At 39.1% G+C, this 24,357-nt stretch overlaps 1 protein-coding gene across 2 annotated transcripts in view; it reads right to left on the bottom strand.

Annotated features, from left to right (window-relative positions):
- LOC112104824 (tudor domain-containing protein 3) overlaps positions 1-24,357 on the bottom strand; it is a 265,871-nt gene that overhangs the window by 25,019 nt on the left and 216,495 nt on the right. For both annotated transcript variants that reach the window (XM_024197380.3, XM_024197381.3), the window contains exon 12: positions 23,394-23,519. In XM_024197380.3, coding sequence (XP_024053148.2) covers positions 23,394-23,519 — 126 coding nt within the window. The remainder of the gene's footprint in view (positions 1-23,393; positions 23,520-24,357) is intronic.

Raw genomic sequence — 24,357 nt, 5'->3', positions numbered from 1 at the left:
AAAGAAAGAAAGAAAGAAAGAAAGAAAGAAAGAAAGAAAGAAAGAAAGAAAGAAAGAAAAAGAAAAAGATACAACATTTTAAGATCCTTTGTAAGCTTTTACATTATGCTTTAGGGTTTGTTATGTTTTAAGAAGTTTAAAGAAATTTTCTGGGTATTCTACAGACATGGTTTCCCACCACTCTTTTTGTGGGTTCTTCCCATGATGTACTGACTCTTAGCTTGAGCTCTTTGAGAAACTTTTTTCCAAAGCCGAGTGATAAAATGAGGACTTGATTTCACCCTCTTTGAGCTGCCTTAGGAAGGAACAGGAGTTCTTCAGATAACATTTTGCGTAGCCAGCCAGTAGTAGCCCTTCTATGATCTATTTGGTTATATAGTTAGGTAATCTTCATATTTTATATGGAGAGATGGATTGAAAATCTAGTTAGCCTAAAGTGGACATATTAATAAATACAAATAATATACCGGAACTTGATTTATTTAGGTGCACTGAACGGCATCAAGATGTTTTGCTTTATGTAGATATATTTCTTTGCATCCCAGAAAGGTTGCAATTTATTTTTCCAGTCATGATTTTAAAAACATGGTAGTCTTGCACCTTGCCTGGGAGATGTGATTGCTTTTATACATGGAAGCAGACTTGATTGAAGAGCCTTTTCCTGGGAAGGTCTTAAATTAAGGTCGCTAGGAATACAGGCATGGGGAAACTGCAGTAAGGAGTTTTAAGGTGACTATATTCAACTGGAGTAAAATACTGGCCCCAGTGGCAAAACAACCATTGAATCAATAAGGCCAGGAATTCACTCCTAATGCTTAATTTCTTTTGTTTTAGGATGTGCAGACATTAAATTTCCATCTTCATTTCACAGTGAGGCTGGAAATAACAGCAGATGTGTTATTACACCAGTTTTAATCGCACTGTTAAACAATAGAATACCAATAGAAATTTATTAAATATTTTGGGTGTTTTTCTACTTTTTCAAATATATTGATTTAAATTACAACACAGATTACAAAGTGTACAGTGCTCACTTCATATTTTTATTACAAATATTTGCACTGTAAAAATGATCAACAAAAGAAATCGTATTTTTCAATTCACCTCATATAAGTACCGTAATGCAATCTCTTTATCGTGAAAGTGCAACTTATAAATGTAGATTTTTTTTTGTTACATAACTGCACTCAAAACCAAAACCATGTAAAACTTTAGAGCCTACAAGTCCACTCAGTCCTATTTCTTATTCAGCCAATCGCTAAGACAAACACGGTTGTTTACATTTACGGGACATAATGCTGCCCGCTTCTTATTTACAATGTCACCTAAAAGTGAGAACAGGCGTTCGCATGGCTCTTTTATAGCTGGCATTACAAGGTATTTATGTATCAGACATGCTAAACATTTGTATGCCCCTTCATGCTTTGGCCACCATTCCAGAAGACATGCTTCCATGCTGATGATGCTTGTTAAAAAAATAAAACGTTAACTAAATTTTGACTGAACAACTTGGGGGGAGAATAGTATGTCTCCTGCTCTGTTTTACCCACATTCTGCCATGTATGTCATATTATAGCAGTCTCAGATGATTACCCAGCACATGTAGTTCATTTTAAGAACACACAGGGACAGCACTTGAAGAAGAAGGAGAAGTTCCTCACCTTGCAGTAACTGAAGTTCTTCAAGATGTGTGTCCCTGTGGGTGCTCCACTTTAGGTGTCGGTGCGTCCCGGTGCCATTGATCGGAGATTTTCGGTAGCAGTGCCTGGTCGGGACGCAGGCGCTCAGTTGGTATCTCCCATCTCGTTGAAATCTTCCTGAGCGCCTCCATCCTGCACCCGCCTCAGTTCCTTCTCTACCATGGAGCGATTATATTAGTACTCCAAAGTAGAGGGGAGGAGAATGGGGAGTGGAGCACCCACAGGAACACACATCTCGAAGAACTTCAGTTACTGAAAGATGAGTAACTTCCCCTTCTTCTTCAAGTGCTGTCCCTGTGTGTGTTCAACTCTAGGTAAATGTGTAGCAGTTCCCACTATGGTCGGTGAGACTTTGGCGATGCGGCAGTGAGTGAGTACTATATGGCCTACTATGGTGTCTGCCGTGGTATCTTGCATGACAGCATAGTGTTTGGCAAACGTGTATTCAGAGGACCATGTAGCCGCTTTACAGATGTCAGAAATGGGTATGTTATGTAGGAAGGCAACGGATGTCAACATAGCTTGATTGGAATGAGTTCTAATGCCCTCGGGCGGTTGAATATTTTGAATACGGTAAGAGGATCTGATGCAGTCAGAGATCCACTTGGACAGACGTTGTTTAGAGATAGCCATACCTTTTGATCTTTCGATGATGGAGACAAAGTCGTGGAGATTTACAAAATGGCTTAGTCCTGTCTAAGTAAAAAGCGATTTCTCACCTGACATCGAGAGTATGCAGGGTTGCCTCGTGTGGAGGCTTGTGAGGTTTGTGATACAAAGTAGGTAAGTGTTAAGGTGGACAGTGGATACCACCTTAGGGAGAAATTTAGGATGTGGTCTCAGAGTGATTTTGTCTTTGGAGAAGATTGTGTAGGGAGGATGGGCCATTAGGGCGCTTATTTCACCTATTCTCCTTGCTGATGTTATTGCAACTAAGAAAACTACCTTCATGAACATATGGAGAAGAGAGGAGGTAGCCAAGGGCTCGACTGGAGGTTTCATGAGATCGTGAAGAACGAGGTTAAGGTTCCATGTAGCCGCCGTTGGGTAAATTTCAGGATACAGATTTTGCAGGCCCGTGAGAAATCGTTTTATGGTGAGGTGGGTAAAGAGCGAATAACCTTCTAACAGGTCATGGAAGGTGTTAAGTGCCTCCAGGTGCACTTTGATGGAGCGGAGGGGAAGTCCATCCTGTTTTAGTTTCAGAAGATAGTCTAGAATGTTAGGGAGGGTCACCATATTGGGTGTTAAGTGATTATGTGAGCACCAGAGGGCGAAATGCTTCCACTTCTGCAGGTAGGTTTTACGAGTGGAGTCTTTTCTACTGTGCAGGAGGACATATCGGACTTGCTCGGAACAGGCTAGTTCATGGGTTTGGAACCATGAAGGAACCAGGCTATGAGGTGAAGCTGTTGGAGCTGGGGGTGAAGAACCCATCCGTTGTCCTGGGAAAGGAGATCTGGCCTGTTGGGGAGAGCCCGTGGATGATGGGAGGACATGTGGAGTAGGTAAGGATACCACGTCTGTCTCGGCCAAGCTGGGGCAATAAGGATGACCCGGTCCTTGTCATCTTCGATCTTCCGAAGAACCCGTGGAGCAGAGGGATTGGTGGGAAGGCATACAGGAGAGAGTTGTTCCACGGGATGAGGAACACGTCTCCTAGGGATGCAGTCCCGAGTTCCGCTCTGGAGCAAAATGGGACATTTTCGATTCTGGGTTGTGGCAAAGAGGTCTATTGATGGGGTGCCCCAGAGGGAGAAGACCTGTTGAAGTATTGCGGGGTGCAGCTCCCATTCGTGCTTTGTTGAGAAGTGCCTGCTGAGTGCGTCGGCAGTAGTATTGAGGATCCAGCGGTCCCGTGTAATTCGCTGCCAGGCATGGTGGAAACTCTGGAGGCAATGGCCAAATGGGCAAGAAGGCTGTGGAATCAAGGAGTGGTCGCGCAGACCCTCGACCAACGTTTCAAAATTGTTGTTTATTCCCAGATAGGCGGGAGGTGGTTGCTTGAGCTTGATTTTGTCTGCACTTAGGGGGTCTAGAGCGATTCCTATTTACGTCATATGGTTTGGGTTGAGGCTCATAATATTGTTGTGTGTGCGGTCTTTGGTAGGGTTGGTATCGCTGTCTACTGGGAAGAGATGGGTGAATGCCCAGGGTGCGCAGTGTCACTCTAGAATCTTTCATGGTGTGAAGTAGTTCATCGGCTTTTTTGGAAACAGTTTGTCTTTATCAAAGGGGAGGTCCTCCATTTTGGTCTGCAGATCTTTAAGGATGCCAGATGCAGAAAGCCACGAAGATCTGCGCATAACCACAGCAGTTGCAGTAGTACGGGCTGCTGTGTCCGCCGTGTCTAAAGAGGCTTGTAGGGCCGTTCTGGAAATCGATTGGTCCTCGCTCAGAATTGATTTAAAGTCCGCTCTCCTATCCTCTGGAATGTAGGAGGTGAATTCAAAAAGTTTATTGTAATTATCAAAGTCGTAGCTGGCAAGGAATGCAGTGTAGTTTGTAATCCTGAATTGTAGAGTGGAGGATGTGTAAACCTTGTGACCCAAGACGTCAAGGCGTTTAAGGTCCTTGTCTTGCGGGGTGGGCCAATATTGTGGCTGTTTCGTCCTTTGTGCGACTGCATCGATGACGAGAGAGTTCGGTTGTGGGTGAGAAAATAGGAAGTCAGCAGCCTGAGCAGGAACACAGTATTTACGTTCGGCCTTTCTGCAGGTAGATAGTAAAGAAGCTGGAGTTTGCCAGAGAGTGTCAGCTGGTTCCAGGAGTGCTTGGAGCGCGATCTTTGCAGGCGCAGAGGGTTGAAGGATTCTGAGGAGTTTGTGTTGTGTCTCCTGAACCTCTTCTAGGGGGATGTCTTGACTGAGTGCCACCCTCTTGAAAAGCTCTTGAAATTGTTTACAGTCGTCCACATTGTGTGGAGGCGGGGGGGAGAGGGCTCCGTCTGGAGCAGATGGAGAATTAGGGTTTGGATATGGTTCGTAGCTCACGTTCTCAAGAGGGGATTCAGGTACTCTAGAAGTGGACGGAGCTGGAGATCGAGGCACAGAGATCTGAGGATGAGTGGTAGGAGGAGGTGGCCAAGGGTACCACTGAGGCCAAGCCATAGGGTAGGAGAACCCAGGTGCCGCTCACGGGGGGGGCGAAGTAGGGAAACTGAGGCTGGTGGCTGTGGACCATAGCCTGAGGTGGAAGAGGTTCCAGTGGAGGAGAAGAGGCAGGTGGGGAGAACTCCGCCTGCTCCTGTATATCAGGTCCACTGTCAGTGAAGGTAGCTAGTTCAGGTGGTGAGAACGGCTGTTCGAAGAGTGAGCCCTGTGTTTCCAGGAGCGGCGAGTGAGGCTCAGGTGGCACTGAGAGGTCACATTGAGTGAGGAACTGTTACTCCTGCTCCCTAGGCTGTGCTGAGCCTGGACTATGCTCTAGCGTGTTAGCAAGTGAAAGTGTCAGCGGTGCCGTGGATCTGTTGGAGGTGCCCTGCAGGGGGTCTGCCGCTGGTGCTGGGGCAGGAGACAGGCTCGGTGCCGATGTTCTTTCCGGCAGAGTGTGCAGTCAGCACCGTGGCTATTTTTAGCGCTGAGGTGCTCGGTGCCGTTGAAACCTTCCCTGTATGGGAGGTCAGGTTCCCGCCTCTGAGGTCTGTGGGAGCCGTGGTTGAGGCTTTCGAAAGAGCTGAGGTGCCTGCCTGTGGCACTGTAAGCACAGAGGGTAAGGATCTCGCGGGAGACCCTTTACCCTTGTCAGCGTCTCTCCTGTGAGACTGCTGTGCTTCTTGCCTTTGCTCCAGAGAGGGTGAAGCAACGCTCCCAACTGGTTCAGATCTGGCCGGGGAGCGTGTGGGTTTAACTTTCCCCGTCTCCAAAAGCGGCTGCAGGGATTCTTCCATCAGAAGCATTTTAAGCCGCAGGTCCCTGTCGCGCCAAGCTCTGACTTGAGGCTCGTACAGTGGAGGCACTTTGCGGGGATGTGGGTTTCCCCGAGGCACCTGACACAATATGAGTGCCCATCCGACAGTGGCCTGGAGTCCTGACAGGAAACACACTTTTTGAATCCTGAAGCCCCTGGCATTGTGAATTAGAAAGGGCAGGGGAGAGTGTCTCAGCGGGAGACAAGCCTGAAGCGAAAAGTTTTTTTGTTTTTTGTTTTTTTTTAAACTAAGTAACTAACTATGTAACTACACTAAAGGAAGGGAAACAACTAGGATGTAACTAATAAGTATTTCTGTATTCTTTGTTACTTTTTTCCTACAGAGACCAGGGAAGAGAAGCAGCACTGCCCCGAGTCCCGTCTTCAGCCGGGGACAGTTGAGAAGGGGGGGTGCAGGGCGCAGGTGCTCAGGAAGATTTCAATGAGACGGGAGATACCAACTGAGCGCCTGCATACTGACCAAGCACTGCTACCGAAAATCTCCGATCAATGGCGCCGGGACACACCGACACCTACAGTGGAGCACCCACAGGGACAGCACTCGAAGAAGAAATCAACCTTCTCCTGGGGGCATCTGACTCAGTTGGTGAAAGTGAACATGCGTTGGTCTGCACTGTTTTGAATCATTATCGAGCAGAACCCGTCATCATATGCATATATTCTGGAATGGTGGTTGAAGATGAAGGGAGATATGAATCTTTAGCGCATCTGGAACGTAAATATCTTGTGACGACAGCTACAACAGTGCCATGCGAACATCTATTCTCACGTTCAGGTGACATTGTAAACGAGAAGCGGGCAGCATTATCTCCTGCAAATGTAAACAAACTTGTTTGAGTGATTGGCTGAACAAGAAGTAGGACTGAGTGGACTTGAAAGCTCAAGTTTTACATTTTTATTTTTGAATGCAGTTTTTTTTTTTGTACATAATTCTACATTTTTAAGTTCAACTTTCATGATAAAGAGATTGTATTACAATACTTGTATTATGTGAATTGAAAAATACTATTTCTTTTGTTTTTTACCACACAAATATTTGTAATCATAGAATCATAGACTTTAAGGTCAGAAGGAACCATTATGATCATCTAGTCTGACCTCCTGCACAACGCAGGCCACAAAATCTCACCCATCCACTCCTGTAACAAACAATAAAGTGAGCACTGTACACTTTGTGTTCTGTGTTGTAATTGAAATCAACATATTTTAAAAAGTAGACAACATCCAAAAATATTTAAATGGTATTTTATTATTTTTATCATGCGATTAATCGCAACTAATTTATTAATTGCTTGACCGCCCTAATTATTACATATCAGTATTCAGAGATTCTGACACACTTATTATCTACAAGTATCTGAAAGGTGTGAACCCCAAAGAAGGCGATAACTTGTTTAAGCTGATCTATAGGAGAATATCATGGTAGTAGTGCCCTAAACTGATTAAAGGAAAATATAGGCTGGATATAATGAAATACTTCCTAATAGTGACATCTATCTAAGACTGTGAAATGGCCCCCCAGTGATAGCAGGAAACACTGTAGCACTCCAGATTTAGCACTTAACATCATAATGTAGGAAAAATTCTGCTTTGATAAGGACATGGATTACTAGACTCCCTCTAAATTACAGTCTCTCATTCTAAAAAACAACAAAAACAATAAATAGACATTTTCCTGTTTAACGGATTTAAACTTGTACATCTATTAGTGATTTTGGAATTTTTACAAAAATATATATTGCAATAGAAGAGAATTCTACCTCAATGAATAATAAGCCATTTTCCTCCTCAGTGTCTGCCTCTGATTTATCTTTTTTTTGATGGTCCAAATCTGTCAGCTTTAAACTTGCTGAGTAACATTTGAATGTGTGAACACTCCCACTGTTTTCTAAGTCATTACTAGATACTACTACTCAGCATAAGTAAATGTCAGAATTAGATTTTAAATAACTAAGTACCTTAAACAGATGATTTCATTTATGTTTTCTTTCATGAACTCGTTACTATCAGATGTACTTATAATTAGTTTTTCTAACATATATAATACACACACACACACACACACAGAGTATATATCTATCTGTAGCTAGACTTACACAGTGTATAACTATCAATAGCTAGACAGCAAGAATGGCAAGTTTGATTAATCTCACTCTAATTTTGACACTAAAATCTTGAATCATTTGCTGAACCTTTTCAGCTTTAGCATCATCCTAACTATAATAAAATCATTTGATTTACATAGTATTCTAAATGTAGTCTTACTAATAATATGGGATAATGGTGACAGACAACTGGCACAGTTACAGGTATTATGAGAATTACAGTGAGATTTACTGCAAAATCTATTTTATGTAATGGGATAAAATAGAATTAGCATATGATATTGTAAGATTTACTGAGAAATCTCTTGAGACTTTGAATAGTAACTATGTAATTATTGTGTCAGCACAGTATATACAGCCAGAATAATTCCTGTCTATTTATGCTCCATATCTACACATGATCCTGAAACAATCTTTATCTCTTATGCTGCTGCTCAACATTATGTAAATATTTTAATGTACTATCTAACAATCATCCTAACTCCAATATCCATTCTCTACAGTGTACCATGTCTTTTACATAGGCTATGACTTTGGTTTCCTGCTTCGCTGCTGTCTGAATATGGAAATTCATGAGCTACTGCAAGTCCACAAAACCACACTCCGCATTCATTTAATCCTTTACAAATCTTTATTCCTTTTTTAATCCACTGCTTTTATATTGTGTTTCACCAACAAATGTTTGCATTTTCATAAAGAATGCCGTAACAGAATTTCTGTCCAAAAGTAAATATGTGATTCTAATACAGAAACTTCAGTAGGGCACTGCAATGTACCTTAAGCAGTTTTATTTTCCCCTGAAACTTTCCTATTTCCTTCCCTAAGCAAATTTCAACTGTTCTTCATTCCATTTTTTCAACCAAACTGTATAAATGCACTGTACACTATGTATCTCATTCATTACGAAGTATTAAATGCTTAGGTGAAATCCACATATATTATGCCTCCTATTTCACCTTTCAGTAATGATTTCACAGACACTTTTTTTTTTTTACAAATGAAATTATAAGTCTACATTTCCTTGAACAATCCTTTGTTCCTTCCTTAAATATAGCAACTAAATTATTCGTACAAGACCTTTTCTACTACATGCATCGCTAGTAAGATGTCAGAAGTTGTCAAATGATTTTATATTTTCCTTGGTGGATCCTATGAAAGTCTATGATGTATTTCCATTGGGCATGGCATGCTGTCAAGTTTTTAACAGTCCTCATTGCTTTATTAGTCCCAGTATTTCCTAATAACCAAAATAAATGCTTCTTTACATACTAAATTGGGATTCTAAATTGACAATGATTTATTTAGTAATATTGAAAATATTGGAAATTGCTAACCAAGCATCTTGGTTTTGCTATCACAAAAAGGAAGGGTTTTTTTTATACAAAGCATTAAGAAAGTGATACAGTGGTAAATACTAGGTTGCAAATATTAGTTAGCAGTTTCTTAAAGAAAAACTGATGCACTAAGATATCTTATAGAAAAACCTTTCATTAATTAAGCAGGAGAGTAGAAATTTTATCAAACCACAAGGAAAAGAATCACTGATTAGAAACTGAGAATGCATATTGTATGTGTGTCAATATATACACCCCTTTATTTCTTGTGGAAAAATCCCAGAGAATTTTGTTTGGGTTCTGAAATCACACGTGAAAGGGCAAGCAATCCAGCAAGTGGAAATAAATATGAGAGTTACAGAAGAGTATCTCAATAATTGGCTCAGTAGTTGAAAAAATAAGTCTAAATTTTTAAATGATTGAGGTAAAAAAAAAGATTAAAAAAAATTAAAACCTCTACAAAGATAATAAAGAATGATGGGTTAATCTGGTGATATATCAGCAGCCCAAATCATGCGGCCACGTGGAATATATGCTATAGGCAATTTCAGGGCTCTGCTTTTTTGAACTGAGTACACACTTAACAGAGATAATATGTTTTGCTTTTAGAGTAAGAAAAACATTTACTATACTGCTAGACAACTGATAAAACAATCTAGTCAGAATGACATCACGCATCCCGGCTTTTGGCAGTGGACAGAAAATTCAAGGGATTAGAAGGAAGCCTCCAAAAGACAAAGTGAGAAAAACCACTTGGCGCCAGGGTAAAAAAACATCATAAAAAATGATTATATATATTTTTAAAGTTAAAATTTTTAAGTTAGAAAGAATTATATTTGCACACGAATGATCCAAAATTTGGTATGAAAATCCCCCAATGTGAGTTGCAGGCTGGAGTTTTGGCACACAGTATATGGCTATGCGAATAAACAAGCTCTAGCTTTCACATGACTTGGGGTATTTGCATAATTTTAAATATGTGCACATGATATTGAAGATTTAAGACAGAGTGAAGGAAAGAATGTGACAAAGCTAGTTAATATCTAGCTCTTAAAATGATAAACAAGGGAATTATTGCAAAAACAATTAAATGTTACAAATGCATACCACTGTTTGTATGGAGGTCCAAACAATTAAAAAACTGAGAAAAAAGTTCAACTGTCCATGCAATAACTCAAAATTGAAGATTTTGTGAATAATTGTATGTGTTAGCTTGCAAGGCAGTATCTCAACATTATGTGCAGACTTCAAAAATTATAAATACATTTATATTTTAAAAGAAAATACATGCAAAAATTCCACCTTTACTTATGTGCTAAAATCAGAGTTCAGGATTCTGGGTCCACCTGCAAGAGCTGATGGTATCACGTGCACCTAAGCAGTGCAAGGATGTTCTCCTTTCAGGTGTTAGAAATGAAATCAACTGCTGCAGGAAGAACAGAAGGACGAGTCTGGTTGTGGCAATTTTTAAGTCAACATGTAATCTGACATACATCTAACTAAAAGCTTTTCAGTTCACATAAGAAGCAAAACACTGCACAATAAAACCCAAATAAACAAGATTTACTCACGTTTGCAGTACTTCCTTTCCCTCCTTGATGAAGCTCGCCCAATGACATGGCATTAGATAGTCCTTTTCGGGTCAAGACATCAAGCTTTGGTCCGCAGTTCCCTCCTTTAATTGGGCTGAAACTTATGCTATAAAGCCAGAGTGATTCTCTCACTGAGGGCTCAACTTCACTCATCTCCTAGAACAGTGATGATGAACCTCTATGGCATTTGATGCCATTTCTGTTGGCTGTGCCACAAATGGAGTTCTGAGCCTTGGTAGAAGTGATGATCAGCAGAGGAGATTGCTGACGTAATCCAGTTGATGTCAGATGTCAAGAGAGGCAGGGCCAGAATGAGACAGATGACAGTAGACTGAAAGGAAAGGAGGGAAAGACCAGGAAGAAATAATTGAAAGGGGAAAAATGTCAAGGAGAGGAGACCGATGAGGTGAGAAAGGTAGAATAGGGAAGAGGAGTGAAAGCTAGAAGGGGAAAAGATTGAACACAATTGAAGCCCCTCTAAAGTCTGCATCCAATAACTAGCAAAATTTCACTTGTGGCCCTCCGATTCAAGAAGGTTCACCATCACTGTCATAGAGAGAAAAAGGAAAGAAGGTGTGCACTGAGGGAGCTCCATCAACAAAGGAACAGACACTGCTCTTGTTTTTGTTTCCTCCTCAGTTCCATTTCGCCCACAATGCAAGATCTTTAAGAACAGAAATAAGGTGAAAAAGAGTAGGATAAGAAAAGGACAGAACTACCAGAACATCAGAGAAAAAAAGATAAGCTCAGGGAGACTATGTTATAAGTACAGCAGGATGCCCATGAAATAACTTCATGAACTATTTTGATTAACCAATTCCCGTACAAGAATTATTAATTATTATTATTACTACCTCTAGCGAAATGAGTTAATAGTATATGACATCAAAGGCTTACAATAAGATGACTGGAAAAATCACTTGCAATAATTAACAGGCCAGATTCTAGAATATGATTCAACCCTGCTGTTCTGCTCAGGCGGTTGGATTATGGTGTTGGTGGCCCACTGGGAATTCCATGGCAGATTGTATCTTACTGCTTGCATAAAGCCTGCTCCACCAGTTGCTCCGGCCACTTCTATCCCAATACAAAGGGCATATATAGAACAAAAGTCTGCTATTGCTAGATCTACCTTAATGGGTGTAAGGTTCACTAGGGCCACCATAGACTGGCCCACAGGGTCAGGGAGCTGTAACTGGCTCCATGATGCTCCTATGCAGAGGAGAATCTGTTACAATATTTCTGGCTACTGTACTGTCAAAGCAATGCCTGGCGTTTTGCTGAATGATAATATGCCTCAGTTTACAATAATTTACCCCCAGTGTTATTATTTAGAACGTAATCTATAGCACTTCCTAAAACATTTTACAACTAACAGAGAAATGTATGTCAAGTATCAGAGGGGTAGCCGTGTTTGTTGCTTTTTACAGATCCAGACTAAGAGTCCTGTGGCACCTTATAGACTAACAGGTGTATTGGAGCATAAGCTTTCACGCGTCTGACGAAGTGGGTATTCACCCACGAAAGCTTATGCTCCAATACATCTGTTAGTCTATAAGGTGCCACAGGACTATTTAGAGAAATGTATTGTTCTCTTGATAACCAGTTCCTATTATTTAACTGGATTATTATTTATGGTACTTGAGTAGAGCTCATAAACACATTTTGAAAGTGATACTCTAATCCACAGTTTTAGAAGTGAAGGAGCTGTTAGTCTTAAAAGTCCTTTGACTCCTCCCTGCAAAAAGATTTAAGTACTCACTCTAACCCAATTCTGGCAGATTCAACAGTTATAAAATTATTTTAATTATGGTAATTATATGCACAAGTTTTCAGAGCCCAAGAGTTTAATTTGAATACTGCATTAAGATTTCAGAAAGATGCAAGTTTAGTTTTTCTGCATATGTGTTTAAAAAATAGTGTAGCTTTGTGACTAATATCTTCATTTTTTCAATGGCTGTGCATTTTAAATGATGTTAAAGCCCTGATTTCTTGGTTAAGAGTTTTTTTTATATAAACCAAAAGAAGTAAAATGAACACTAATTCTGAAAACCCTAATGGAGTTGCTGTCAGGTGTACCTTTGACAGGATGTAATTTCTGTGAAAAGAGATACTCCAGACAATCTACAATTGTGGATAATGTGCAGCTATACTGGTTAAAACACTTTTCTAACCTAAGAGGTAAATCATCTCTATGAAACTTTTATCTCCTTTTTTGCAGTCTATGCAATTTGAAAAGGGAAGAGATGTAGGATTTTTTTCCACATTATTTCTTTCATACACTTGTGGCTATCATCCTAAATTTGGAGAAAGGGGAAAATGTATTTATATTTTTCATCTATCCATGTTCTGAGAGTACTGGGTTGTCATATTTACTAGTATGCACCAAGCATACTTTCACAGGGCCCAAAACGAGATGCTGATTTCCATGAGAGTTCAGACAGCTCAGTAAACCTCACAAGAGAGATTTAATACTTTTCAGGATTGAACCCTTAGTCATAAAGAGACCAATAAGTTACTTCCAGTTACATTTCAATTAGTCTGTGCCTAAATCTGGTTTTCAAGATTTCAGGTCACATTACTTCAAAGATCGCCAACATGCTGTCATGGCATACATGTCGTGATTTCCAAGAAGTTGATTCTTGAGACAAGGGGTACATCTACACTACCCGCCGGATTGACGGGTAGTGAGCAATCTATCGGGGATTGATTTATCTCGTGTAGTGTATCGCTCTCCCGTCGACTGCTGAACTCCAGCTTGGCAAGAGGCGGAAGCAAAGTCGACGGGGGAGCCGCGGCAATCGACCCCACGCCGAGAGGATGCGAGGTAAGTCGAACTAAGATATGTCGACTTCAGCTACGCTATTCTCGTAGCTGAAGTAGCGTATCTTAGGTCGATCCCCCCCGCAGTGAGTTGTAAACAGATCCAATACCACTGAGTACTTCACATCCAGAAGACATTTTTTGCAGTTTGTGTTCTGTAACTTAAATTTAGAAATTAAAATATCCATATTCTGAATGTGTTTGAAACTACTCTTGAAGTATGGGCACAAGTACTGCTCGCAGCTAAATATGTAAATAATCACCATATCGAGAATTGAAGAACACAAGAATTGATTAAGTTTCCCGCTGTCTGTTCATAGGGTAAGCTGCTGGTATACTGTTCATTTTTATTTTGATTCTGTGCTATTCTGAATATTAAAAATATCATTAGTATACTTTGCTATTAATGACATAATGGCACAGGGAAATTTAGTATGAACTGTGAACTAACTTCTAACAACTTGGACATAATAATACCTATCTCTTCTATAGCACTTTTCTCATCAGTAGATCTCAAGGGCTTTACAAAGAGATGGCGAAACTGAGATACAGGGAGGAGAAGTGACTTGTCCAAGACTACCCAGCAAACCAGTGGCTGAAGCCAGGAATAGAACCCTAATCTCTTGAGTCCCAGTGCATGCTCTATCCACTATACTACATTGCCAAGTTTTACTTATTTTCCATATCTCCCAGGTGGAGTGTAAGTATCCAATACCCCACTGAATATGATACGGATTCTCAAAGAAGACTCATATGGAGTCCAACAATGAGGATAAATTGGAAGATTTGAATAATCTGACTCCTTGTAAGTATTATATCCTGTTACTCATTAAAGTTGGGATGTCTGTAAATTTAAAGAAAACTTCAGTTTCTACAAGGAGTTATATATTACAGTAGTTGGTTATATTGAGAAGATATTTGCATGAAGTACTCCAATCACCAAATCACTCAGGTCCTCTACGACAAAAATGGTTGTATAGCTAGGCCCTTGTCTACACAACTGCTTAAGTCGATGTCAGTTATGTCGCTCAGGGGTGTAAAAAACTCAATTAGCTGAGCAACGTAACTTACACTGACAACGCGGTGTCTACACCATGCTATGTTGGTGGGAGATGCTCTCCCGTTGACATAGCTTCTGCCTCTCATTGAGGTGGACTGATTATGTCGACGGGAAAATGCTCTTCCAATAGACTTATCGCGTCTTCAGCAGACCCGCTGCATCGGTGTCGATTTAGCACAGCAGTGAAGACAAGCCCTTAGATGTGCAGTAACAGTAGTGAGGTATTTAACCAGAAGGGTTATATTTTGACTTTTAGAGTCTCATCGAGATTGCATTTAGCTCAGTGGTTCTTTTTAAATTTTATTTTTTCTGAATTACCTATGCAAATTCCCTAAAGAGATAAGGAAATAATTATCTGTCAGATTGTAAATTGGCTTAAATCACTTGTTCAACAATGAACATAGTTATTTTTTCCATTTCTTTTTTCATGTCTTACTTGTCTTAGATCTACACAAGGGATTTTGTTCTGTATTTGTACAGCAACTAGCTCAATGGTGTACTGGTACATGACTAGGGAAATTGGCTCTCTGGTAATACATAATAATAATAGTACATATAATATAAAATGTATTGATGGAGATTATCTAAGAACCTAGGTACAAGACTTCAGTTTACAGGGGTGTCAATCTGGCACTTGTTAAGACCTACCGATTCACTTATAGAGTTTACATTAAAAAGGCCAACATTTGCCAACAGTCACTCCACAAGCATATCTGAGATACCACAAGCCAAATCTTATTTCTGAATATTAGGAAATACTGTGATATCTCCAATGCCAAATCGTGGTAACTACTATCAATTGTTAACTTTTTAATACCAACTATTGCATTTTTTTTTTATTATTTTTGGTAAACAAAGAACATTCTAGATTATATAACTATTTAAATAAAACCCAGTATAAAGACAAAGGAAGACTTTCCCCCTAATTCCAGTTTATTGAAAAGCTTCAGAATTTCTCATATTGAAACTATGTTTTGATTAACTTTACTAACTTTAGTGCTGGCTACAAGGGAAAAGGCACTAAGTTAGTTTGTGTAAGGCCTAACTGGGTCTCAAAACTATGATAAGAAAATATAGTTGTGCTAAATATTTTGGCAACTGAAATGCCAAAACCATTTTTTAGTTGTTTGTTCCACAGGGGATAACTAATGATATAGTCTGACCTAAATTTTACAATTCTCTCCACATTGGCTCACTTCAAAGCTTGAGGCTAAAAACGAAAACTGGCCTCTCCCACCTCAGCTCCCTTGTAAATGCCACTTGTCTCTCACCAATAGAAATCAGTCCAATAAAAGATATTACCTCACCCACCTTGTCTCTCTAATATCCTGGGACTGACATAACAACACTGCATACTTGGGAAGAACACACATGCAAAATTAGCCATATGTATTCATCTTAGAGGTTTTTAAGGTCAGGCTTGACAAAGCCCTGGCTGGGATGATTTAGTTGGGAATTGGTCCTGCTTTGAGCAGGGGGTTGGACTAGATGACCTCCTGAGGTCCCTTCCAACCCTGATATTCTATGATTCTATCTCATTATGCAACACAACAGATCAGAGCTAGAAGAGGAATTAAGTGAAGTGGTTAGTTGTTCCCTAAATTTCCCTAACAGCCATGCTTAAATATGGCAATTTTTGAAGTGTAGACATTACTTTTGTGTAAGGCTCAAACAGATAAATACCTCTCCAATACAAGTTTTGAAAATATGGGTATACCATCTTCACAGGACATAAAGCAGATTAATTTGTAGGAAATATTATAGATCTCATAAGTTTTCTGAGCAGCACTGATTGTTAAACTATCACTATTCTCCTATAGCAGTAAACAGAAATGTCCAAACTCAGAAGTCTACTACCAGTTAATTCTCCAAACTGTAAAAGCCTTCCTTGGGACATGAAATAAACTATCAATTGAGAACAAAAAATGGTTTGCCTGAACAACAGAGGCAGGAAACACAGTACTCTTAGCAAGTTTTTACTAATTGTCTTAGTATTTTTGCTATGTTTTGGAGGACTCAATGGGGGGAAAAAATATTCCACATGACTTATCACTACCAAGGCAGGGAGCCAGATTGCTTTTCTGCCACCAATCCATTTCACAGTCAATTGCAATTAATTTTTTTTAAAGTATTTTCTCAGAGGGAACCTGATAATGCCTACAGAATGCCAACTAATGAAGAAAACCCAAATTATCAGGGCATTCGGTGTGACCGGACAAGGATGAGACACTAAACCTTCACCTTCTGTATCTACTGAAAATGTACTGTATGTAGTAGGAAAGAATAAAAAACGGAATACAATTATTTACTAAGAATAGGGTTTGTCATAATTTCTTCTCCACACTACCACCCAACACAACATGTACATCTCCTCTCATCAGAGAGCAAGAAACCATCAATCAAGGCAGGGATAATTCTTCGAGTCCTCTCACTTCCTTATTAGTTCATAAAATTCCAGAGCTAATCCTTTAAGGGCAGCCAATCAGACTTCCAAAATTAATGGGAAAAAAGAGGTTGGGAAGCAAAATAGAGAAAGGAGATTGTTTCAATTACTCAATCAGTAATTTTTTGTCAACCATTGTCTCTTCCCCATCATATGCTTCCAGATAGAGAGCAGATGTAGTGAAACAATACCTACCCAAGAGGTGTGTCTATCTCTTTCTGTAACCGGCATATGTATTGACCAAATTCACTTCAGCACAGAGAATGCTTTCTCTATAAGAAATTAGATTTTTCATCATCTTATTGGACTAAGGGAGCTAAACACAAGAGTTTGTAAAGTCCCATAAAAAGAGAAACTAAAGGTCTCCTTTTAGATGACAAGAGGACTGTAAAACAGAAGTCAGAACAGCTTAGTCGCGTTATGCTCTGAGAGGCCTGGAAGACTTATTTTTTTGAGGAAGTGGGAGGCAGAAAAATAGTCTCTTTTACAATTAAAAAAAACTTAAAGGACTGTACCAAAAAAATTACTCTGTCCTCAACATGAGAAAATCATCATACTGGATACCTAAACCATTGACTTTGATTAGTTTCAGTTAAAGAATATCTGAAAGGTTAAAAGAGTGGGAGTTTATCCTTTAGATGGTAAAAGGTGTTTAACACTTCTGAGCAACCACAAAACGGGGAAAGGGATGTGATCTGTAGTAACAAGTAGTGATATTACACAGGTTGGATGAATGAGAAATGACTGAGTGTAAGATTGGAAAATGGCCTACAATGGTCTGCTTGACAAGCATTTGCCAACCTTGAGTCAGAGAGAAACATGTAGAATTGTACAGCCTACATGTACCAAGATGAGAAATCCTCATTGACTCCTAATCCAGGTGAACCTCAAGAGCTGCTTTCTGTACCGCTTGAGTCTGTACAGGTATGTCTACACTGCAGCTGAGAGTGTGCTTCCCAGCGTGGGTAGATAAACACATACTACTTCTTTTTAAGCTAGCACACTAAAAATAGCAGTGTAGCCAGGGTAACCACCTGCATACAAACCTAGTCCAAGCCATCTCTTGGTTACACTGCTATTTTTTAAGCATGCTAATGCAAGCAAAGCTAGCACATATGTCTACCTGAGCTGGAAAGCATGTTCCCAGCTATCATGTAGATGTACCCTAAGTCATGTCTGTTAGAAAATAATGGAGGAAAGGAAAACACACTCTCAGAAGTATAGGAAACCACTCAAAACGAGAGGACTTCCTATGTAAAAGGAACAGATGACCAACACATGAATGACATCCTTTGGAAGAAGTAACAGGAATCTAAGACTCCTTGTTGTTTTCCTTCTGTCAAAGAGTTCCCTCACAAGAAGGGGGAAAGAATCAAGAAACTCAGAGACCCACAGCAAAGTCTTGTTTTAGTTTAACTGAGCCGAGAAAGGAAACTAAACCATCATAATGGGAAAATGGGATTTTGAAGACACATATCCACAAAAACCCAAACCTAGAGTTTTCATGGGAGTAGAGAGACCATGACCACGAGACCCTTTATGGGAGATAGAATCTGCAATGGTAGCCTTCCAGATCAAAACTATGTGAGAGTGCTTGTGGGGTGGGGAGGGGAAGAGGGGAGGTAGTAGGAAATCCTGCATAAGGGAATCCTCAGTCATTCATTCAACACCTAGTGAATCCAACTATCAACCAGGAGGTTTTCCTAATGGTCAAAGAGCCAAAGTTCTTGAAGCCTATCTGAAGCAGATATAAAAAGAAGAATTTTGTGTTTCTAATGGATGCAGCTAGACATGGGTAGTTCTCCTAAAACAATCTTGGGATTATTATATTAGATTGTTAGGGGTCCTCAAACTTTTTTTGCTGGGACCACCTTTGAAAATATTTCAGACTGTGACGACCCACCTCCATATCATGCCACCCTTACTTCTGCACTGCTGCTGGCGGCAACTCTGCCTTCAGAGCTGGGCACCTGGCCAGCAGCCACCGCTTTCATGACTCCCCTATAACAGTCTTGTGACCCCCTTTTGGGTCGGGACCCCCAGTTTGAGAAACACTATGTTAGAAAAACCTTACTTGGCTGCCTCATTTTTAGGAGGCTAGACAAAGCAAGAAGTCATCAATAGTTAGATAAAAGAATAACAATAAAGTTGTCTCAGTCATATTCATTTTGCCTGCCTAAATATTCATAACAGGCAGGCTTGCTGCCTAAATGTAAGCTGTGAAAGCAATGTGGTGTAATGCTAAGGCATTAGATACGTCAGAACACAAAGAGAAAATCAGATCCTTCAAGGAATCCATAGTTACTATAAATGAAGATCTTGGGAGAGGGGGGTTCGGAGAAGAGGTGGAGTTGCCCTGAGCCCCAGAAAGACTGATTTTCAGAACCTGCAGCTAAAGTTTTCTCCAGCCAAGACAGAACTGCATGATTGAGTGTAGGTAGAAGAGGCAGCTGAAAGCCCTGCCCGGTGCATTACTCTAACCGAGGAACGTTGCTGGAGAAGGGCCCTAAGTTTTTTTTTTTACTTACCCGGCACTAGAAACTGTTGTGGGAGAGGGCCAAAGATACAGCCTGCTTTAAGAAAGGGTCAGAACTTTTAAAGCGCCTACAGGTCTGTGAGGAAGGAGACAGAAAGCTGGAAGCAAGACCACCTGGAATTAAGATTGCTACCCTGACCCAAAAGAAGTACTTATGCTAGCAAGAATAATGCAGCTGGAGCCTTAGACTCCTTTCTCTTTTCCTTTCTCTTCCGCAACCTCCCCATATTGGATAGTCCAAAACAAGAAATTACGTGATGAATGGATTCCATGCCTCACAAAGCAACAGAATGTGTAGAAACCATCATTATACTTATCTTGATTGACAGTTCTTTACCTCCTTGCTTCATGGTGAGGAGACACATACTGGTCTCCATGCAGTACGGTGGGATTCAGGAAGAAGAGACTAACAACAAACAAACTATAGACTTTATTTAAATAATAGTGATTATAAAATAAAGAGGCATGGAGAAAAGTTCCCATGAACCTAATCCTAGTTGGACTCTAGAAGCACCAGAATGAGATTACCATGTGTGGAGGTAGGGGAAGACACAGTGTTGCCTTTTTTTACATTACAGGAAAAGAGTAATTATAACCACAAGCTAAAACACTATCTGTAGAGCCAGGAGCAAACCCTACCAGATTATTACCTAGGGATGACAGGAAGGAAAAGGAGAACATAAATAAATGATCTTCATAGTGAAGTGACCAAGTAAACACTTACGCTAGAAAGAAAACCAGTAGTAATTAATAAGAAAAAATAATCCTAAAACTTAGAGGAAAAAATTAACACTTTAGGTTTAAAGTATTATCTTCACTTTATTTTATTTTTCCACACAACAGACTATTAATTTAGTCATGAAGCCCCTTAACATTTCATGCTTTTCAGTTTGCTAGTATAACTTTACATCTTTTAATAGAAAAACAAGCAATTGTTATTTCTACAAAGGCTTTTTTTGGTGTGTTTTCTGTCAGGAATATAACATTTTCATTAAGTGATCACTGCTACATTTAGGGAAAACCAGGGTACATTTTCAAAACCATGTGTAGGAGATGAACACTAAGAGAATTCTTAAATAATGTAAAGTAAAATATATTTTTTTTATTAAAACAGTCAGATTGCAGGGCTTTTATACATATATTACAAGAACTAAGCAAAACTATAAAGATTTATTATTTTTGCATGACAAGTACAATGATAGTTGTTAATGGGGTCTTAAAAAAAATAATCAGTAGCCCTTTTATTTACCTTGTGTAACCTATCAGAGTTAGATCTGTAACATTTGGTATACTAATGCCAATGGTTTGGTAGCAATCAGTATGTTAGCTGTCAGAGAGGTTTTTTAAAAGAAACATACCAGTATCCAAAGAAAATGAGATAATGGAAGAACGCTACAACAGGACTATCACTCTGCAGCAATAGATTTCCACATGTAATGTATAGCTCTAGGAACCTTCAGATCATCTTGCATTAACTTCCTCAGATGAGGCGGAAATTAAAGGGGATCCCAGAATTATCAGGCAGATGGGATCTAGTCTACATCCCAGCAAAGAGAGAAGATTCTTTCACTAAAGCAGTCCAGTCCTAAATCTATACTGACAATGAAAAATCTTTTTCTGATTGATAACACCAAGAATCACCACATTTCTACAATAAGCAGTTTGATAGTTATGCTAATGGGGAAGCAGGATATCAGCAGTATCTCAGCATCATTTGGGTGGTCACACAGGAGATCAGCCAAAAGAAACAGAATAACACAGTGGTTAAACTGGATTTTCATATGCCTTCAGTTCAGTGGTTCCTACTTTGCTGCTGACTGACATAACATTTTTGCATCCTCCTCCTGCAGAGTACTTTCTCTATTTAGATGTATGTTGAGAAATTTTGGGTGTGATTCAGTTTCTAAGCACCAAAAAAGTGTTCTGGAGAAAACAGTGACAAGGAATCTGAAAAATAGATTGAATATGCCTTGTGGTCTTATTGCAGCATAGACTATAGAGTCAAATCATTAAAGCTCCTCCTATCAGCACTGACCCTTGCTTCAAAGGATGTTTTAAATACAATGTGGGGAACCAAGCATTATTACAGAACCAGAGTTGAAGTATGGGACAAAGAAGATGCCTGTATGTAGCACATAACAGCACATCTTCAATACAGAGTATCAAGGACCAGTATTACGTGGAAAGACTAGAGTCAAACACAGAGAATCCCTCTAAAGGATGGAACATAGCCACTCTAGTTGACAATAGAAAATGGTTGAAGAAAAGGAATCCCTGCAGTCAATTTGGAGAAGGCAAAAGCTGGATCATATTGACCAAGTCCCAGAAAGTCTCAAATCTTATGGTGAACCACAAGGCATTAGAACTTTACTTTGCATTGCCGTATATGTTGCCTAAGTCACTCTTACATTGGTTAATGTGTAAAACCTGAAAGAGAGAGAAATCACAAAATAACTTATAAGATATCTACTAGCATTAGAACAAGATTCAAATAAGCGTTGAGAAGTTGAAGAGGCATGTATTTAAAATGAGAATTAGATCTAGCAACAGGGCACAAAAGTAAAGCACAAAGTGCAAATAGCTTTCTTGTGCAAGAAACTCAGAGCTGCAAGGATATCTGAGCTGCAAGATAGTGAAATCTCAGGGTTTCTCCACAAGCACTTTGAGACCAACTATCAGCTTGTGGTGACACTCAGAGAGAAGATGGGAGAAAGGAATGAGATACCTTACAAGTGAAAGATTTTGAAATGTCAAGAGTTGGGAAACAACTGTGTCCCAAGTGGTGGTAAGTAGCAGTTCGACCAGTGGAAATAAGATATTGAGACTTCATAGGAATATTAATGTAGAAACTAGAAAAAATTTCAGATTTCCTGTAGGGTTGCCAAACAAAACAAAAAAAAAAATCCACAAGGGAGGTCCACAGAACGAGAGGTAACAACTCAAGATGAAAGACAGCTGGCAGTGAACACTGGGTGACTATTCTGTCTCCAGGATACTAACATGCCTATTAGGAAGTGTCTAGGAAGTAAGGACCATTAAAAACACTAATGACAGTTAAGATCTCTTGGGGTGACACAGACACCCCTAATAATAAGAAAAGAAAATAGTTACATAGGTAGTGAAGAATAACTTTTGTACATCTATTCAGCGAATAAATAAAAACCTTAGTAAGAACAAATGACTCTTTACTCCTTTTTTCTCTTTTTTTTTTACCCAAATGTAGCATTGTATATTTCCCAAAGCCTTTTACAAATTAGATGTTATAAGGCCAATACGTTCTAAGCGAATCTCTGTAATCACAGTTTTGGCATGATATTTGGCAAAGAAGAAATAAGTGAAACAAAAAACAAAAAAAGAAAAATAATGATACAAACAAATCTGTATTTTTTTACCTATACATATACACATAATAAAAACGTTTGGAATATATTTGTATATTTGAAAGGCTCTTTTCCTAATCTTTACATGTAATAAAACACAATAGCCATGTTAGTGAATCAGAAATCTTATTTTGACAATCACTTGGTATTCCATATATAGAGTAAACACAAACTTGAGAGAGAATAAAATATACATAAAATGCCCATTTTGCATATACAAATCACTGTTTCTCTAACAAGAAAATAATGTTATTCGTTTTCAAATCAATACAATTTAATTTTATTATACATGAAAAATAATACCACAGGATTCTTTTCTATTATCTAGGGGTGTTTATTTAAATAACTAAGGCAGATCTATTCAGTTTTAAAGTATTTTTCCACACAGTGCTTTTACATTTACACCCTTTGCAGGACTCATCTGTTTAAAGCTACATATTTTATAGAAAAATGTAGTTTATATCTTTGTATACAATTTGTTATCACATACCCATGCCTCTGCGTGAATGGGCCTGATGTTGCTTAGTAGCACCTCTTCATAGTTTCCATAATCACAGAATTTAACAACTGCAGTTGTTCCAGAAGAATGAAGAGCTTCAATTTCTGCCCGGTAAAACTTAGAGAGAAATTTCAAAGGGTCATAAAACACTGGATTAAATATTGCAAGAAAATCAATAACATTTTAAAAGATTATATTTTAAACAATTTATTAAATTTTCAAAAAATGTTTGTACCAAATATGCATATATTAGAAACTCATGTCAGTTTCAAACCAAATGCAAATTTACGTGTCCATCATTATCTAGACATTTTTACATAATAGAAAAAAAGATAGCGAGTGGACAGAGCTAAGATTTAGCAATTCATTTGGAATTTTTACTCAGAACACAGGTTACCACCAAAAATGTGAGAGCATTTCTAGACCAACAGAATGCCTAAGTGATTTAGGGTTTAAAATGCAGAGACAGAAAAGTGGTATCAAGATGACAACTATTTTACCTTTCTAGAAGGATTTATAGGAGAGTAGGGATTCACTTTTCTAACTCTAACAAAGCAAGAAGGACAAATACACTTTTATTTCATTTCTGAAAGGATCTTAAAGGGGATTTAGAGCAGCGGTGAGCCAAACTAACCTCAGCCTTCTTCCAAACAGAACTAAGCTGAAATACGTTCAAATCAGTTCACTTAAATTAATCCTCCCTATCAAGCGTCTATCTTCAGATAACCTCCAGACTGAAACAAATCTTTGGAGGATATCCTATCAGTCTTTATAGAGTTGAACATGAAGAAATCATTGTTTCCTATAGTAATTACAATCACCACTGCACTTGACTACCTGGCTACAGGATCTTTCCAAACAACCATTGGAGACAGCACAGGCACACACCAGTCCACAAATATCTGCTGCATCAATACATTTCTTGTAGCTAATTTTCACCAAGATACATTACATC

This window comes from Terrapene carolina, unplaced genomic scaffold (genome assembly GCF_002925995.2).
Source record: "Terrapene carolina triunguis isolate 2854851 unplaced genomic scaffold, T_m_triunguis-2.0 Scaffold17, whole genome shotgun sequence".
Taxonomy (NCBI): Eukaryota; Metazoa; Chordata; order Testudines; family Emydidae; genus Terrapene; species Terrapene triunguis.
The sequence above is the reverse complement of the archived record's forward strand: the minus strand, read 5'-3'. Positions and strand labels throughout refer to the sequence as shown.